At 33.8% G+C, this 20196-nt stretch overlaps 1 protein-coding gene across 1 annotated transcript; it reads right to left on the bottom strand.

The window, feature by feature from the left end:
• Window positions 1-1039: 1039 nt before the first annotated feature.
• On the bottom strand, window positions 1040-13231 carry LOC128661273 (oocyte zinc finger protein XlCOF6-like; the record flags this gene model as incomplete). Its single annotated transcript, XM_053715547.1, has 3 exons — window positions 1040-2344; window positions 9903-10147; window positions 12571-13231. Coding segments are annotated over 3 exons (2211 nt in total), but the record flags the coding sequence as incomplete, so codon positions are not given.
• Between the last annotated feature and the right edge of the window lie 6965 nt (window positions 13232-20196).

Raw genomic sequence — 20196 nt, forward strand, 5'->3', positions numbered from 1 at the left:
ACAGCAAAGGAAGTTCTATCTACCGGTGGCTACACACTCCAGAGGGCATCATCTTTTCCAGCGTTACCGAATCATCCTTACCTCATATGATTGGGGGAATTTTATGTAAGTGCAAACCCAAAGGGGGACACACACCAAGTTAAGGAAGAAAGAACTGTATATTACATTTTCTCATTCTCATTTGCTCTATTGGAGACTATCAGAACATCATTTTGATTTCTTTATGTAAAATATTTTGTATGTTTTTATGTGATTGTATTACTGTGGCCTTTTGTAGTGGTGCTTATGGTACATCAAGCTTTATATTACGCATGTACTTGGATATTAGCCTAGTTAAGCTATTTTAGTTATTTTAGTTCTCTGTTTCACACAGCGCCATCCTTATAATTCTTGTGTACTTATTCAACCCTTGGAGGTGACTAAGGACTCCTCCTACCCTAAGAGACTGCAAATACAAAATGGAACTCCAGCACTCCAAAGGTTAAAAAGGCAATGTTTATTCAAAAAGCAATGTTTCGGGGTCACAGCCCCTTCCTCATGCTATATCTATACCCTAAGAGACTGGCAGTCTGTATGATTAAGAGAGTTTATTGATATATAGAGGTGCTTAACAAATATTTAAGTACCCTTCTCTCTACCTCAGTAGTGCTATAGGGTGAGCTAGAGGGTGTAGACCCCATAGCTTTCTGTCTTACATACTAATATATGTATGTCTTTATCCATTTCTCTGTTTATGTATATACCTTTCTGTCAGTCTGTCTATCAAACTGTATATATCTGACTATATCTAGCTATCGTTGTTGTGTGTGTATTAAATTAAACATTATAACACTCAATCCTTTACTGGCAGACCAAAAAATTGTAAAATATATTTTATTATGGTTGTGTGAAGCCACACCCCAACCACACCCATTTGTAAAGTGTCAGGGAATCGGCTGGGCAAAAGGTGACAACCCTACTTCTAAACATGTGAAAGGTTTCTTCCCTTGTGAATCCATTCATGAGTTTTCAGATCACTCTTTTGTATAAAACTTTTTCCACACTCTGTACATGTGAACAACTTTTCCCCTGTGTGACTCCTTTCATGATTTTTCAGATAACTCTTTTGTGTAAAACTTTTTCCACACTCTGTACATGTGAAAGACTTTTCTCCTGTGTGACTCCTTTCATGATATTTCAGACTATTTATATGTGTAAAACTTTTTCCACACTCTGTACATATGAAAGGCTTTTCTCCTGTGTGACTTCTTTCATGAGTTTTCAGACTACTCATTTGTGCAAAACTTTTTCCACACTCTGTACATGTGAAATACTTTTCTCCTGTGTGAATCCTTTCATGATATTTCAGACTTTTTATTTTTGTAAAACTTTTTCCACACTCTGTACATGTGAAAGGCTTTTCTCCTGTGTGAATCATTTCATGAGTTTTCAGACTACCTATTTGTGTAAAACATTTTCCACACTCTGTACATGTGAAAGGCTTTTCCCCTGTGTGAATCCTTTCATGATATTTCAGACTTTTTATTTGTGTAAAACTTTTTCCACACTCTGTACATGTGAAATACTTTTCTCCTGTGTGAATCCTTTCATGATATTTCAGACTTTTTATTTTTGTAAAACTTTTTCCACACTCTGTACATGTGAAAGGCTTTTCTCCTGTGTGAATCATTTTATGAGTTTTCAGACTACCTATTTGTGTAAAACATTTTCCACACTCTGTACATGTGAAAGGCTTTTCCCCTGTGTGAATCCTTTCATGATATTTCAGACTTTTTATTTGTGTAAAACTTTTTCCACACTCTGTACATGTGAAAGGCTTTTCTCCTGTGTGAATCATTTCATGAGTTTTCAGACTACCTAATTGTGTAAAACATTTTCCACACTCTGTACATGTGAAAGGCTTTTCTCCTGTGTGAATAATTTCATGAGTTTTCAGATGATGCATTCGTGTAAATCTTTTTCCACACTCTGTACAAGTGAAAGGCTTTTCTCCTGTGTGAATCCTTTCATGATATTTCAGACTATTTATATGTGTAAAACTTTTTCCACACTCTGTACATATGAAAGGCTTTTCTCCTGTGTGAATCATTTCATGAGTTTTCAGACTACCTAATTGTGTAAAACATTTCCCACACTCTGTACACATGAAAGGCTTTTCCCCTGTGTGACTCCTTTCATGAGTTTTCAGATGACTCTTATGTGTAAAACTTTTTCCACACTCTGTGCATGTTAAAGGTTTTTCTCCTGTGTGAATCTTTTTATGTTTTTTCAGATTACCCATTCGTGTAAAACATTTGTCGCACTCAGTACATGTGTGTGGTTTCTCACCAGTGTGAATTTTGTGGTGTTCTAGTAGATGAGACTTCCATCTAAAGCTTTTCTCACATTCTGTAGATTTGAAAGGTTTCTCCTTTGTATGAATAATTTGGTTAGACTGTAGACTTTTCCCTTCTTTAATATGTTTTGAAAACTCAGTACATATCTGTGGTTTATCCTCTGGGATAATCATTTCACTAGATAAGTCATAAATGGTGTCCTTTTGTTTGATGACTAAATTACTCTCTGTACATAATAATTGCTTCCCAGTTCTTGCCAATTCATCATCATCTTTAAATATCTGCTGTGATTTCCCCAATGTTTGTGAATAGTCATTGGTGTCTAAGACTTTTGGAGTTTGCGGTATCATTCTGATGCTTTCTGTAGTGAAGGTGGGATATGAACTATTCATGTGTTTGTCTACATAAAAAATAGAAGACAAATAAAAATGTTTATTCTTTATAATATAATCCATGTCAATCAAAAAAACCTTTTTTTATACTAAAAAAATTACTTCCGTTTTGTATTTTTAAATGTATTTAGCTGTAAATCACAAATTAAAAAGGTTGACATAGAATGTAAACATTACTACATCATAGTAACCTAAATTACTGATGAAAACAAGTTATAGGGCCGCATTAAACAAGGTGCGTGTGGATAATGTTCTCAACCAGGGATCAAGTACATCTGTATTCTGGACAGGAGAGGTAGCATCTGCCATCCTCATTTAACATTGCACAAGCAACTGCACATACAGCCGTGCCCGGCTCATGCATAACCAGTTGGGTGAGAACATGATGTCTTAATCATCACAGACTAATCATCAGTGTGAGATGTATTGAGATGGTGCAGTTGTTTGATTTATATAAACAGCCAAAAAAGTTATAAGTTTTATAATACTCACTGTAAAAATAAGCACACAAATCAGTGGTGGTTCTGGGGTGGGGAACACTGGGTGAGTTGTGGGTGTTCCATGAGTGAGGTCAGGGCAGGGGAAGATGGAGTTGCAGGTGTTCTGAGTAATGAACCAGGTCTGGGGGTGATGTTAGGCAGTTGTAGGACTTGGTCTGTCTAAAAGGGTAGGGGGGTAGTATTTTTTACCCTTCTCCTCAGCCCATTGGGGGTTGCTCCTTCTTTATAGCGTCACTGACACAAATGTTATTAAAGATGCAGATATAAATATAATAATTTATATTTGTTTAATGATTGATCTATTCTATTTTCCCAGCAATTAAAGTTAGCATAATATCTATTTTACTCACCTAACACATATGAGTTTGTGCTGATAACAGGCTCCAATGTCTGTGCTCAGGAAGAAGGTTCCCTTATTCACTCCAGTTACATCAATACCTGATATCTCTCAGTGCTCTGGCTGTGTCTGTAAAAAGTATATTAAATGGTTTAGACAGATAATAATAAATAATGGTTCTGATTAACTGTAAGTATGGTATAATTAAAGGCACACATAACAATTCATGTGATACAGATCAGCTCATTAGGTTATTACATATGTGCTATTGATTCAGCACAAGCATTTAGTACAGTTAGCTCTGTGGGTGTTATAATGGCCCTTAAATATGAATCTTCCCAGATCTATACAACATAATGGTAGAAAATCTATTTAAGTGGGGCCATATCACAACTTTACAAATATATTATAATCTTTGTTTTCTATCATTTATATGAAACAAGATTTTCTCCTGAAAGAAATGTTAAATATCAGTTGTTTAAATATAAGTTAAATTGGATACTGCAGTATTGGTATTGTACTTCCTACTAATTCTCACTGTCAGACATTGTGTCATGTGCTCCACCCCCAGTCCTTTAACTTCTCTTGGTCAATGCTGAGTTGTCTTAAATCACACTACATGGGGGTGTGGGAGAGATAGGCACTAAAATGTCCATTTCAATTGTTATCTTGGATAGAGTTAAGAAAAGGAAGAACTTGTGTTTACATAGAGTGATAATATAATGAGATGTTCTTTTGGCAAACTCACTCCATTTAAAAGGACCATAAAATATAGAATTACAAAACCACAGATGCATTATAAAAATACAATGCAATAAAACTTACTATGAATTTAAAAGAGCAGTAGATTGTTTTCTGATAAATGTAGCTCTGCAGCTGTACCATGTGACAGCTATCAGCCAATAACAGACTCCTGTACCATGTGACAGCTATCAGCCAATAACAGACTCACATTTTTATATAATGTGATCTCCTGCACATGCTAAGTAGGAGCCAGAGCCTCAGGTCATTTAAAAGGCTGTGTACAATTTAATAATGAAAATAAATTCATTATTAGCAAACAGTTATTTATATAAAAATAAAGCTAAAGGTGAAATTCCCCATACACTTTATACTATTTTATACCCCGGTAAAACAAGTCATTAGAAACACATTAAAGGGACAGCAACGTCACAATTAAACTTTTATGATTCAAATTTAAACTACTCTACAATTTCCTTCTATTATCAAATCTGCTTTATTCCCTTGGGGACCTTTGTGGCAAAGCCTTTAATGCACTATGGTGCTCTAGCTGCTGATTAGTGGCACATACAAGCCTCTTGTCATTGGCTCACCTTATGTGCTCAGCTAGCTCCCAGTAGTGCATTGCTGCTGCTTTGATAAAGGACATATAGAGAATGATGCAAATATCACAATAGAAGTCAGTTGGAAAGTTGTTGAAAATTATATGTTCTATTTAAATGATGAAAAACATTTGGGGTTTCTTGTTATTTTAAGGGAAAACAAATGTACAGGACACTGTCCCTTTAAGTCTGTGATCATGTGACATAAACAGCAGCAGCTGAAGGTGCAGAATACACTTACTAAGGTCTTTACTAACAACAAGAATCAGTCACAGATCAGTGGGATAAACGTTCTGATGATAAACAGGTGCAGCTAATAGAAATAAGAAATGTATTATAAAATAACCTCATTAGAAATAAAATAATATGCAGATCACAAGATATTTATCATTAGATCAGTATATGTGATGAGACTGATACAACAGGGCCATAAGCTGAGTGATATTTATTACTGGAGCAAATAGCAGCTTTACACTAATATTAAATGAAAATGGTTTATCTGGGCTCTACAGTTAGTTATAAACCTATAGGGAAATACAGGATTCTAATTGGCTGATACTTAATTATAAACCTATAGTGAATACAGGATTCTAATTGGCTGATACTTAATTATAAACCTATAGGGAAATACAGGATTCTAATTGGCTGATACTTAATTATAAACCTATAGGGAAATACAGGATTCTAATTGGCTGATACTTAATTATAAACCTATAGGGAAATACAGGATTCTAATTGGCTGATAGTTCATTATAAACCTATAGGGAAATACAGGATTCTAATTGGCTGATACTTAAAGGGACACTGAACCCTAATTTTTTTCTTTCATGATTCCGATAGAGCAGCAATTTTAAGCAACTTTCAATTTTACTCCTATTATCAATTTGTCTTCATTCTCTTGCTATTTTTATTTGAATAGCAAGAATGTAAGTTTAGAAGCTTGACCATTTTTGGTTCACAACCTGGGTTCTCTTTGCTGATTGGACAGCACCAATAAACAAAAATTGTCTGGCTCCTTAGCTTAGATGCCTTCCTTTTTAAATAAAGATAGCAAGAGAATGAAGAAAAATTGATAATAGGAGTAAAATAGAAAGTTGCTTAAAACTGCATTCTCTATCTGAATCATAAAATAAAAAAATGGGTTTAGTGTCCCTTTAAGAATCTGATGCTCATTGGATAACAGGAACAACCCCCACAAATGTATTATCTGACAGACCTCATCAAGCTTAAAAATATTGTCTGGTTCTGCTAAAAACATTAATTTTACCAAATATTATAAATCATTATGTATTAAATTAGCCTTCTTAATAAAATAACTAAACATTAAATTCATTAACATATCATGAAATATATTAAACAAATTAAATAATTGCAGTGGCATTTATATATAAACTCAGTTTCTTATATGAAGTGAAATATTTTATCTTTATCATAACAAAATACAGAACAATATTTTCTCATCATTATATAAAACACAACAGTGTGAGGCTGCTAATAAAGATTTATGTCAGGTTTTGCACATTACCGTTTAGCAGAAGCTCTGTAAGTATGAAGTCTCTCTGGTTTAGCAGAAGCTCTGTAAGTATGAAGTCTCTCTGGTTCCTCCTGTGATATCACTGGTTGTTACACAGATATTTATACTAATGTGGGAGTGTCACCTTTCTCTGTGTGACTCACATGAGTACAACTTGTCAGTTGGGAGACAATGAGAGGGCCACACCTGGCCTTTTGTTCTCATATAGATGTCTATTGTTCCCTCTGGTGTCACATGAATACAGGGTCCCTGCCTCCCCCTCAGGGTGTGATTATCATATGGATAAGTAAGGAGGAAACAAACTGTTTATTTAAATGTGAGAGATTTTTCTGTTGTGTCCTAAAATATCTCAGGATACAGCATTGTATTATGTTTTTATTGATGGAAATTGTTATTCTAACATAATTTAGTAGCAAACAGACGTATAATATTAATATATTATTAGATACATAGAGTATGTGATACAATGCAGAATATTTCAATATTAATAATATGACCCTTTTATTGTTTGTTAACTAACTGTTCTGTTTCTTTTTCTAATCTTTCTAGCAAACATTATATATATACACACACACACACATATATATATATATATATATATATATATATATACACACAAACAATTCTACACATATAAATTGCTGTACTCTGCCACTAACTGTGAGCTTTTGTAATTAGTCACTGTATTACTTGATGGGGGCCATCAGATATGTAACATTTATTTCCATACATATAATATATAATTATATACACAAAATATATTGCTCTGTCATTTTTTAACATAAATCTATACTTTACAAAAGCCTAAAATATAAGATTTTACCAGAATTTCTAAAATAACAGACCTGCAGTTTAGTGGGTTTGTTATAACTTGTATCTAGCTTCTTTTTTTAAATAAAAAACATTGTTAAATAAATAAACAAACTACATATAAATTGTTAAATGTCTATAAAAGCTGCATATATTTAAATTGACTTTCTTAAGATACCATTATTTTCATCCTATTACAATTCAATATAATATTTTTTATAAAATATGATGAAAAACACACTTTTTCTTACTTTGACCCCTAAAATCTGTTACACATCTACAGCCACCAAAAAACACCCATGCTAAATAGTTTCTAAATTGTGTCCTGAGTTTAGAAATATCCAATGTTTACATGTTTTTTGCAAGTTCCAGGGCAATAAGTGCAAGTAGCACGTTGCTATTTTCAAACCATTTTTTTTTTCAAAATTAGCGCTAGTTACATTGTAACACTGATATCTGTCAGGAATCCCTGAATAGTCCTTCATATGTGTGTATATATATATATAGAAATCCAAAAGAATTAAGGAATAGCGCAAAAACAGTCCAAAGACACCTGCTCTTAAAAAGTGTATAAATTTTAATATAATCCAAGATAAAAAGACATCGTAGTACAAAAATAAGAGTTAAAAAGTAACTCAGTGTGTACAGAGACACCTGTCTGCAAACATGTTTCGTGCCTCAGCACTTGTTCACTGCATATAGACACACCTGTGCACACCTTCTATTTAAAGGGGAAGAGAGAAATATGCTAGCACCTATTCTTAAAGTTATACCATCCTATAAAAATACCTAAAGGAGAAAAAACTAAATATATAAAGGGACATATTGTGATAAAGTTAGCTTATTTCCTAACCTGCACTGCCTACTTAATTTGAAACCTAGTGTTCACACTTATTAAAAAAATTCTAAATATTCTATTAAATTTTGAAGATTGCAAATCTGTAGATATTTAAGTGTGCCTTATATTAATGAGTTTCTTTATATGCTGTTGTTAAGAGGCAACAATTAAGAGAGCATATGGAGAGATTATATCACCTGAACTTTTAACTAATTTATAGGAACAAATTATAAACTGCAAAGAATCACAGAATATGAGATGGAAACTAAGCTCAATTAGAAGAAACAAATATATTTTAAGTAAATGTGTCCAGATCCCTTCTCATATTGAGACCATATGGACTACTGGTTTTGAGAGAAAACATCCAATAGATTTCTCTTTTATTTAGTTTGTTTTCCCTGTCACCGCCTCTTTTCCAGCAAGGGACATGATCAATGCCCTGTATAGCTAGTTTAGACACGTCAGAGTTATGTTGTTCTCTGAAATGTCTTGCGACAGGAGTGTCACATTCCTCATCTTCTATAGATCTCAGATGTTGTAAGAACCTATCTTTTAGGGACCTTTTTGTTTTTCCTGTATATTGTTTCCCACAAAGGAGGCAAGTTAATAAATACACTACATAAGTAGTGGAGCAATTAATAACATTTTTTATAGTATGTTCCATTTTTGTAGTGGTAGAAGTAAATTTAGGTCCCTCTGTAACATGTTGACATGTTTTACAGATGGGGCGACGACATTTATAAAAACCTAATCTCTTTTTAAGCCAGGTGCCAGTAGGCTTAGTAGGAAGATCTGAAGGAGATAACACATTAGCAATAGTTTTTCATCTTCTGGCTACAAAATCACAGCCTTGGCTTAGTACATCCACTATAATGGGGTCAGTATGTAAGATTTGCATGGATTCCCTGATTATATTGCAGACTTTATAATAGTCCTTGCTGTAAGTTGTTATAAATTTCAGCTTATTGTGTTTTGATTTTTTATTTTTGTTATATTTATATTTCAACAGATTGTCTCTTGGGATTTGTTCAACTTCATGTTTTATTTGGTTCAATAATTCTGATTCATATCCCCTTTTTAACAATCTTTCTGAAATGATAGAAGCTTGTTGTTGGTAAGCACTATCTGTACTGCAATTCCTTTTAGCCTGAATGTATTCCCCTTTGGGGATCCCTTTGATCACATGTTTGGGATGACAGGAATTGAATTCCAAAGTGGTGTTTCCTGCTGTAGCTTTTCTAAAAAGAGAAGTTTTAATTATTTCACAGTCACTGTCTCCTGTGATTTCTAAGTCCAGGAATTTTACAGAATTTGCATCGACTTCTCCTGTAAATTGAATACCACATTCATTTGAATTAAGATATTTGCAAAGCTGTTCAACTTCACCATCACTGCCATCGATGATGAAAAACAAATCGTCGATGTAGCGATAGTATTGGATGATTTTATCCTTGAACGGATTGCCATCCGCAAAGACGTGGGACAGCTCCCACCATGCCATGAAAAGATTGGCATAGGATGGGGCAAACTTTGCCCCCATCACTGTCCCATGCCTTTGCAGATAGCAATCCCGTCCAAACATGAAAAAGTTATGTGTTAATAAGTATTCGATGGCTGATAGGAGAAAATGCTTGACATTTGGTTCGAATTTTCCGTATAGGTCAAGCATATAATCCATTGCAGCAATCCCTTTTTCGTGTATAAAGATGTTACATCCACTACACAGAATTTGTAAGTATTTTTCCAGGGAACACTCTGCAATTTATTCAATAAATCAGTGGTATCCTGTAGATAACTGGGGATTTGTCTCACTAATGGCTGCAAGAAAATGTCCACAAGTTCAGAAAGGGGTTCATTCAGGGAACCTATTCCCGCAATGATGGGGCGCCCAGGGTTTTTTTCATAATTTTTGTGAATTTTAGGAAACATGTGGAAAACAGGTGTAACAGGAAATTTAGGTATTAGATCCTCAAGGTCTGTGATTTTAACTACATTGTTATTTTTAGCTATTTTCACTATGTTTGCTAATTTCTTCTTATATAACTCTGTTGGATTGTCTTTAAGTTTAATATAAACCAAAGCATCAGAGAGTTGTCTTTGTGCTTCTAAAATGTAGTCTGAAGTATTAAGTACAATCACGTTTCCGCCCTTATCAGACGGTCTGATTGTTATATCAGTGTTTTTTTCTAGATCTTGAATGGCCTGTCTCTGTTTACTAGTCAAATTATTTGTAGTGTATTTGTTTTTTTTCATGGTTTTATCATATAATACAAATACAAAAGAAAAGAAGGGCGGCGCAAAACACCTCTAAGTGCAGACTGTAAGATCACAACAATTTTATTAAAGTATATGACGATTAAAAACTCACACTCTCAAACCTCAAACATATGAGGTATGTCCAGTCACAGAAATGTAAATACACTCAGATGCTCAAACCTCCGTGATAAAGTCCTAGCACACGAACAGTCCTCAGCACGCTGTTGTGCGATTACCACAAGGAATTGAGCAAAGTTCACAGTATAAAGGTTCGTGATAAATAAATATGTCACAGATACTAATGCCAAAAGCCCATACTGCACCAGACTACCAGGTTGAAAAAGCCGGCTACCCTGCAGCTGGTGTATGCGGCGTGACGTCAAGACGGTGGGCGGGGCCTAACGCGTTTCGTAGTACGTCTTCCTACTTTGTCAGAGGCTGCCCACACTCTATCTCCGCCGTCTCTTAAACTACTCCTCCAATCTAGAAATGTTTCTCATTGGTTATCTGCATACCATAGTTAAGGTGATAACATGCTGTAAATATTCATATATACATCACCTCACTTATGCTAGTAAAAACAAACATTTGCCGTTCAGTTATTACACACAAAAACAATTTTAAAAGATATATACATCTCATCCCACCATTAAATAATACCAAAAACTCACAAATAGATAAGTTTAAAAAAAAAAATAATAATAATATATATACACACCAAGGACTATTTAAGGAATGATTACTATTAACCCCCCTAAATCTGATAGTGGGTTCAATGCTTATTTAGTGGCAGTAAAATGATATAATAATAAAGAAGATGCAAAAAGGAACATTTTAATATTATATTCATTTTGTCAGAAAACATATTTTTTATTTTTTATTTTAATATCATTATATGATTTAAAAAATGCCATACATTAAAAAAGCAATTCAGATCAATTTAATAAGGGATGACATGACAATATATCTGATATACACATTTCATAATAAAAAACCATTAGTATAAAAACCATTAGTATAAAATTGATATAAAACTGTTTCAATTCAATACAGTTTAAGAGAATTATATATTAAGAACCTCCACATCTGTATCGATATTACCCAGCTTTAAAAAGATATTAATAAATTAAAATATTAAAACCCAATTCAATTAAATAAATAAATATGAGTTAAAAATCCTAAAACCTCACAAATAATTTTCTCACTATACTTCTATCACATACTCAATATAGGTGTACATCTACTACATGTGATATACACCTTAGCTCAAAGATAAAATTAATTCACTAAATATATAGATTAATAACCTGTTATGTTAATCATCCACTAGAAAAGCTGCAAGGTCAATCTCTCTATTCATACCCTGAGGTTCCATTGACCCCAGGGTATGAATCCAAAACGTTTCCCTCCGTCTCAGTGTAATTAATCTATTCCCCCCCCTCTTGTCCAGTGGTACCCTTTCAATAGCCTTAACTTTTAGGCTACTGGGATCACCATTATGGACAAGGGTGAAGTGGGCTGAGACCCCATGATTGAGAACACCTTTATCAATATTTGTTAGGTGTTCCCTAAAACGGGTTTTTAGGCTACGTTTTGTTCTGCCTATGTAAATTTTCTCAAATGAGCAACTAAGTTGGTAAACAACATGTGTACTCTTGCAGTTGATGGTTTCTTCAATCTCGTATTTTTTCTTTTTACCTCTCAAGGATTGAAAATGGGTATTGCAGGAGTCATAATGTGCACAGCTTACACATCCCCTTCTGCCACATTTAAAAAAACCCTTAGATCTACGTTGTAACCAATTGATTTGTTTACCTGCTTCTCTTAATCTACTGGGAGCTAGAATACTTTTGAAATTCTTATTTTTCCTAAACACTACATTAGGTCTCTCTGTCAGTACTTCTTTCAAAACAGGATCTTGCAAGAGAATTGGCCAATGTTTCGCTATGCTTTTTTTCTATCTGTCTGGATGCTCTATTGTATTTAGTCACAAATAGAGGTTGATCTTTAATGGTTTTCTTGCATTGTTTTTTCTATTAAGTTTTTTTGCTCTTATATAAGCATTCTGTACTAGAGTGGCATCATACCCTTTACTTAAAAATCTATTTTTTAAGATTTCTGATTCTTTTATAAAAGTGTCCTCATCCGTGCAATTCCTCTTGACCCTTTGGAATTGTCCGTAAGGGATATTCCGGATCCACTTATGATGATGGGCACTATTTGCATGTAAGTATGCATTTGTGACTTCTTTCATGAGTTTTCAGACTACTCATTTGTGCAAAACATTTTCCACACTCTGTACATGTGAAAGGCTTTTCCCCTGTGTGAATCCTTTCATGATATTTCAGACTTTTTATTTGTGTAAAACTTTTTCCACACTCTGTACATGTGAAAGGCTTTTCTCCTGTGTGAATCATTTCATGAGTTTTCAGACTACCTAATTGTGTAAAACATTTTCCACACTCTGTACATGTGAAAGGCTTTTCTCCTGTGTGAATAATTTCATGAGTTTTCAGATGATGCATTCGTGTAAATCTTTTTCCACACTCTGTACAAGTGAAAGGCTTTTCTCCTGTGTGAATCCTTTCATGATATTTCAGACTATTTATATGTGTAAAACTTTTTCCACACTCTGTACATATGAAAGGCTTTTCTCCTGTGTGAATCATTTCATGAGTTTTCAGACTACCTAATTGTGTAAAACATTTCCCACACTCTGTACACATGAAAGGCTTTTCCCCTGTGTGACTCCTTTCATGAGTTTTCAGATGACTCTTATGTGTAAAACTTTTTCCACACTCTGAACATGTGAAAGGCTTTTCCCCTGTGTGAATCCTTTCATGAGTTTTCAGGTAACTCTTTTGTGCAAAACTTTTTCCACACTCTGTGCATGTTAAAGGTTTTTCTCCTGTGTGAATCTTTTTATGTTTTTTCAGATTACCCATTCGTGTAAAACATTTGTCGCACTCAGTACATGTGTGTGGTTTCTCACCAGTGTGAATTTTGTGGTGTTCTAGTAGATGAGACTTCCATCTAAAGCTTTTCTCACATTCTGTAGATTTGAAAGGTTTCTCCTTTGTATGAATAATTTGGTTAGACTGTAGACTTTTCCCTTCTTTAATATGTTTTGAAAACTCAGTACATATCTGTGGTTTATCCTCTGGGATAATCATTTCACTAGATAAGTCATAAATGGTGTCCTCTTGTTTGATGACTAAATTACTCTCTGTACATAATAATTGCTGCCCAGTTCTTGCCAATTCATCATCATCTTTAAATATCTGCTGTGATTTCCCCAATGTTTGTGAATAGTCATTGGTGTCTAAGACTTTTGGAGTTTGCGGTATCATTCTGATGCTTTCTGTAGTGAAGGTGGGATATGAACTATTCATGTGTTTGTCTACATAAAAAATAGAAGACAAATAAAAATGTTTATTCTTTATAATATAATCCATGTCAATCAAAAAAACTTTTTTTATACTAAAAAAATTACTTCCGTTTTGTATTTTTAAATGTATTTAGCTGTAAATCACAAATTAAAAAGGTTGACATAGAATGTAAACATTACTACATCATAGTAACCTAAATTACTGATGAAAACAAGTTATAGGGCCGCATTAAACAAGGTGCGTGTGGATAATGTTCTCAGCCAGGGATCAAGTACATCTGTATTCTGGACAGGAGAGGTAGCATCTGCCATCCTCATTTAACATTGCACAAGCAACTGCACATACAGCCGTGCCCGGCTCATGCATAACCAGTTGGGTGAGAACATGATGTCTTAATCATCACAGACTAATCATCAGTGTGAGATGTATTGAGATGGTGCAGTTGTTTGATTTATATAAACAGCCAAAAACGTTATAAGTTTAATAATACTCACTGTAAAAATAAGCACACAAATCAGTGGTGGTTCTGGGGTGGGGAACACTGGGTGAGTTGTGGGTGTTCCATGAGTGAGGTCAGGGCAGGGGAAGATGGAGTTGCAGGTGTTCTGAGTAATGAACCAGGTCTGGGGGTGATGTTAGGCAGTTGTAGGACTTGGTCTGTCTAAAAGGGTAGGGGGGTAGTATTTTTTACCCTTCTCCTCAGCCCATTGGGGGTTGCTCCTTCTTTATAGCGTCACTGACACAAATGTTATTAAAGATGCAGATATAAATATAATAATTTATATTTGTTTAATGATTGATCTATTCTATTTTCCCAGCAATTAAAGTTAGCATAATATCTATTTTACTCACCTAACACATATGAGTTTGTGCTGATAACAGGCTCCAATGTCTGTGCTCAGGAAGAAGGTTCCCTTATTCACTCCAGTTACATCAATACCTGATATCTCTCAGTGCTCTGGCTGTGTCTGTAAAAAGTATATTACATGGTTTAGACAGATAATAATAAATAATGGTTCTGATTAACTGTACGTATGGTATAATTAAAGGCACCCATAACAATTCATGTGATACAGATCAGCTCATTAGGTTATTACATATGTGCTATTGATTCAGCACAAGCATTTAGTACAGTTAGCTCTGTGGGTGTTATAATGGCCCTTAAATATGAATCTTCCCAGATCTATACAACATAATGGTAGAAAATCTATTTAAGTGGGGCCATATCACAACTTTACAAATATATTATTATCTTTATTTTCTATCATTTATATGAAACAAGATTTTCTCCTGAAAGAAATGTTAAATATCAGTTGTTTAAATATAAGTTAAATTGGATACTGCAGTATTGGTATTGTACTTCCTACTAATTCTCACTGTCAGACATTTTGTCATGTGCTCCACCCCCAGTCCTTTAACTTCTCTTGGTCAATGCTGAGTTGTCTTAAATCACACTACATGGGGGTGTGGGAGAGATAGGCACTAAAATGTTCATTTCAATTGTTATCTTGGATAGAGTTAAGAAAAGGAAGAACTTGTGTTTACATAGAGTGATAATATAATGAGATGTTCTTTTGGCAAACTCACTCCATTTAAAAGGACCATAAAATATAGAATTACAAAACCACAGATGCATTATAAAAATACAATGCAATAAAACTTACTATGAATTTAAAAGAGCAGTAGATTGTTTTCTGATAAATGTAGCTCTGCAGCTGTACCATGTGACAGCTATCAGCCAATAACAGACTCCTGTACCATGTGACAGCTATCAGCCAATAACAGACTCACATTTTTATATAATGTGATCTCCTGCATATGCTAAGTAGGAGCCAGAGCCTCAGGTCATTTAAAAGGCTGTGTACAATTTAATAATGAAAATAAATTCATTATTAGCAAACAGTTATTTTATATAAAAATAAAGCTAAAGGTGAAATTCCCCATACACTTTATACTATTTTATACCCCGGTAAAACAAGTCATTAGAAACACATTAAAGGGACAGCAACGTCACAATTAAACTTTTATGATTCAAATTTAAACTACTCTACAATTTCCTTCTATTATCAAATCTGCTTTATTCCCTTGGGGACCTTTGTGGCAAAGCCTTTAATGCACTATGGTGCGCTAGCTGCTGATTAGTGGCACATACAAGCCTCTTGTCATTGGCTCACCTTATGTGCTCAGCTAGCTCCCAGTAGTGCATTGCTGCTTCTTTGATAAAGGACATATAGAGAATGATGCAAATATCACAATAGAAGTCAGTTGGAAAGTTGTTGAAAATTATATGTTCTATTTAAATGATGAAAAACATTTGGGGTTTCTTGTTATTTTAAGGGAAAACAAATGTACAGGACACTGTCCCTTTAAGTCTGTGATCATGTGACATAAACAGCAGCAGCTGAAGGTGCAGAATACACTTACTAAGGTCTTTACTAACAACAAGAATCAGTCACAGATCAGTGGGATAAACGTTCTGATGATAAACAGGTGCAGCTAATAGAAATAAGAAATGTATTATAAAATAACCTCATTAGAAATAAAATAATATGCAGATCACAAGATATTTATCATTAGATCAGTATATGTGATGAGACTGATACAACAGGGCCATAAGCTGAGTGATATTTATTACTGGAGCAAATAGCAGCTTTACACTAATATTAAATGAAAATGGTTTATCTGGGCTCTACAGTTAGTTATAAACCTATAGGGAAATACAGGATTCTAATTGGCTGATACTTAATTATAAACCTATAGTGAATACAGGATTCTAATTGGCTGATACTTAATTATAAACCTATAGGGAAATACAGGATTCTAATTGGCTGATACTTAATTATAAACCTATAGGGAAATACAGGATTCTAATTGGCTGATACTTAATTATAAACCTATAGGGAAATACAGGATTCTAATTGGCTGATAGTTCATTATAAACCTATAGGGAAATACAGGATTCTAATTGGCTGATACTTAAAGGGACACTGAACCCAATTTTTTTCTTTCATGATTCAGATAGAGCAGCAATTTTAAGCAACTTTCAATTTTACTCCTATTATCAATTTGTCTTCATTCTCTTGCTATCTTTATTTGAATAGCAAGAATGTAAGTTTAGAAGCTTGACCATTTTTGGTTCACAACCTGGGTTCTCTTTGCTGATTGGACAGCACCAATAAACAAAAATTGTCTGGATCCTTAGCTTAGATGCCTTCCTTTTTAAATAAAGATATCAAGAGAATGAAGAAAAATTGATAATAGGAGTAAAATAGAAAGTTGCTTAAAACTGCATTCTCTATCTGAATCATAAAATAAAAAAATGGGTTTAGTGTCCCTTTAAGAATCTGATGCTCATTGGATAACAGGAACAACCCCCACAAATGTATTATCTAACAGACCTCATCAAGCTTAAAAATATTGTCTGGTTCTGCTAAAAACATTAATTTTACCAAATACTATAAATCATTATGTATTAAATTAGCCTTCTTAATAAAATAACTAAACATTAAATTCATTAACATAGCATGAAATATATTAAACAAATTAAATAATTGCAGTGGCATTTATATATAAACTCAGTTTCTTATATGAAGTGAAATATTTTATCTTTATCATAACAAAAAACACAACAATATTTTCTCATCATTATATAAAACACAACAGTGTGAGGCTGCTAATAAAGATTTATGTCAGGTTTTGCACATTACCGTTTAGCAGAAGCTCTGTAAGTATGAAGTCTCTCTGGTTCCTCCTGTGATATCACTGGGTGTTACACAGATATTTATACTAATGTGGGAGTGTCACCTTTCTCTGTGTGACTCACATGAGTACAACTTGTCAGTTGGGAGACAATGAGAGGGTCACACCTGGCCTTTTGTTCTCATATAGATGTCTATTGTTCCCTCTGGTGTCACATGAATACAGGGTCCCTGCCTCCCCCTCAGGGTGTGATTATCATATGGATAAGTAAGGAGGAAACAAACTGTTTATTTAAATGTGAGAGATTTTTCTGTTGTGTCCCAAAATATCTCAGGATACAGCATTATATTATGTTTTTATTGATGGAAATTGTTATTCTAACATAATTTAGTAGCAAACAGACGTATAATATTAATATATTATTAGATACATAGAGTATGTGATACAATGCAGAATATTTCAATATTAATAATATGACCCTTTTATTGTTTGTTAACTACCTGTTCTGTTTCTTTTTCTAATCTTTCTAGCAAACATTATATATATACACACACACACACATATATATATATATATACACACAAACAATTCTACACATATAAATTGCTGTACTCTGCCACTAACTGTGAGCTTTTGTAATTAGTCACTGTATTACTTGATGGGGGCCATCAGATATGTAACATTTATTTCCATACATATAATATATAATTATATACACAAAATATATTGCTCTGTCATTTTTTAACATAAATCTATACTTTACAAAAGCCTAAAATATAAGATTTTACCAGAATTTCTAAAATAACAGACCTGCAGTTTAGTGGGTTTGTTATAACTTGTATCTAGCTTCTTTTTTTAAATAAAAAACATTGTTAAATAAATAAACAAACTAAATATAAATTGTTAAATGTCTATAAAAGCTGCATATATTTAAATTGACTTTCTTAAGATACCATTATTTTCATCCTATTACAATTCAATATAATATTTTTTATAAAATATGATGAAAAACACACTTTTTCTTACTTTGACCCCTAAAATCTGTTACACATCTACAGCCACCAAAAAACACCCATGCTAAATAGTTTCTAAATTGTGTCCTGAGTTTAGAAATATCCAATGTTTACATGTTTTTGCAAGTTCCAGGGCAATAAGTGCAAGTAGCACGTTGCTATTTTCAAACCATTTTTTTTCTCAAAATTAGCGCTAGTTACATTGTAACACTGATATCTGTCAGGAATCCCTGAATAGTCCTTCATATGTGTGTATATATATATATATATATAAATCCAAAAGAATTAAGGAATAGCGCAAAAACAGTCCAAAGACACCTGCTCTTAAAAAGTGTATAAATTTTAATATAATCCAAGATAAAAAGACATCGTAGTACAAAAATAAGAGTTAAAAAGTAACTCAGTGTGTACAGAGACACCTGTCTGCAAACATGTTTCGTGCCTCAGCACTTGTTCACTGCATATAGACACACCTGTGCACACCTTCTATTTAAAGGGGAAGAGAGAAATATGCTAGCACCTATTCTTAAAGTTATACCATCCTATAAAAGTACCTAAAGGAGAAAAAACTAAATATATAAAGGGACATATTGTGATAAAGTTAGCTTATTTCCTAACCTGCACTGCCTACTTAATTTGAAACCTAGTGTTCACACTTATTAAAAAAATTCTAAATATTCTATTAAATTTTGAAGATTGCAAATCTGTAGATATTTAAGTGTGCCTTATATTAATGAGTTTCTTTATATGCTGTTGTTAAGAGGCAACAATTAAGAGAGCATATGGAGAGATTATATCACCTGAACTTTTAACTAATTTATAAGGAACAAATTATAAACTGCGAAGAATCACAGAATATGAGATGGAAACTAAGCTCAATTAGAAGAAACAAATATATTTTAAGTAAATGTGTCCAGATCCCTTCTCATATTGAGACCATATGGACTACTGGTTTTGAGAGAAAACATCCAATAGATTTCTCTTTTATTTAGTTTGTTTTCCTTGTCACCGCCTCTTTTCCAGCAAGGGACATGATCAATGCCCTGTATGGCTAGTTTAGACACGTCAGAGTTATGTTGTTCTCTGAAATGTCTTGCGACAGGAGTGTCACATTCCTCATCTTCTATAGATCTCAGATGTTGTAAGAACCTATCTTTTAGGGACCTTTTTGTTTTTCCTGTATATTGTTTCCCACAAAGGAGGCAAGTTAATAAATACACTACATGAGTAGTGGAGCAATTAATAACATTTTTTATAGTATGTTCCATTTTTGTAGTGGTAGAAGTAAATTTAGGTCCCTCTGTAACATGTTGACATGTTTTACAGATGGGGCGACGACATTTATAAAAACCTAGGCCTAGATTTAGAGTTGGGCGGTAGCCGTGAAAACCAGCGTTAGAGGCTCCTAACGCTGGTTTTTACCGCCCTCTGGTATTTAGAGTCAGTCATTAAAGGGTCTAACACTCACTTTACAGCCACAACTTTTCCATACCGCAGATCCCCCTATGCCATTTGCGTATCCTATCTTTTCAATGGGATCTTTCTAACGCCGGTATTTAGAGTCGTGGCTGAACTGAGCGTTAGAAATCTAACGACAAAACTCCAGCCGCAGAAAAAAGTCAGTAGTTAAGAGCTTTCTGGGCTAACGCCGGTTTATAAAGCTCTTAACTACTGTGCTCTAAAGTACACTAACACCCATAAACTACCTATGTACCCCTAAACCGAGGTCCCCCCACATCGCCGCCACTC

The sequence above is a fragment of the Bombina bombina genome, chromosome 5 (assembly GCF_027579735.1).
Source record: "Bombina bombina isolate aBomBom1 chromosome 5, aBomBom1.pri, whole genome shotgun sequence".
Taxonomy (NCBI): Eukaryota; Metazoa; Chordata; class Amphibia; order Anura; family Bombinatoridae; genus Bombina; species Bombina bombina.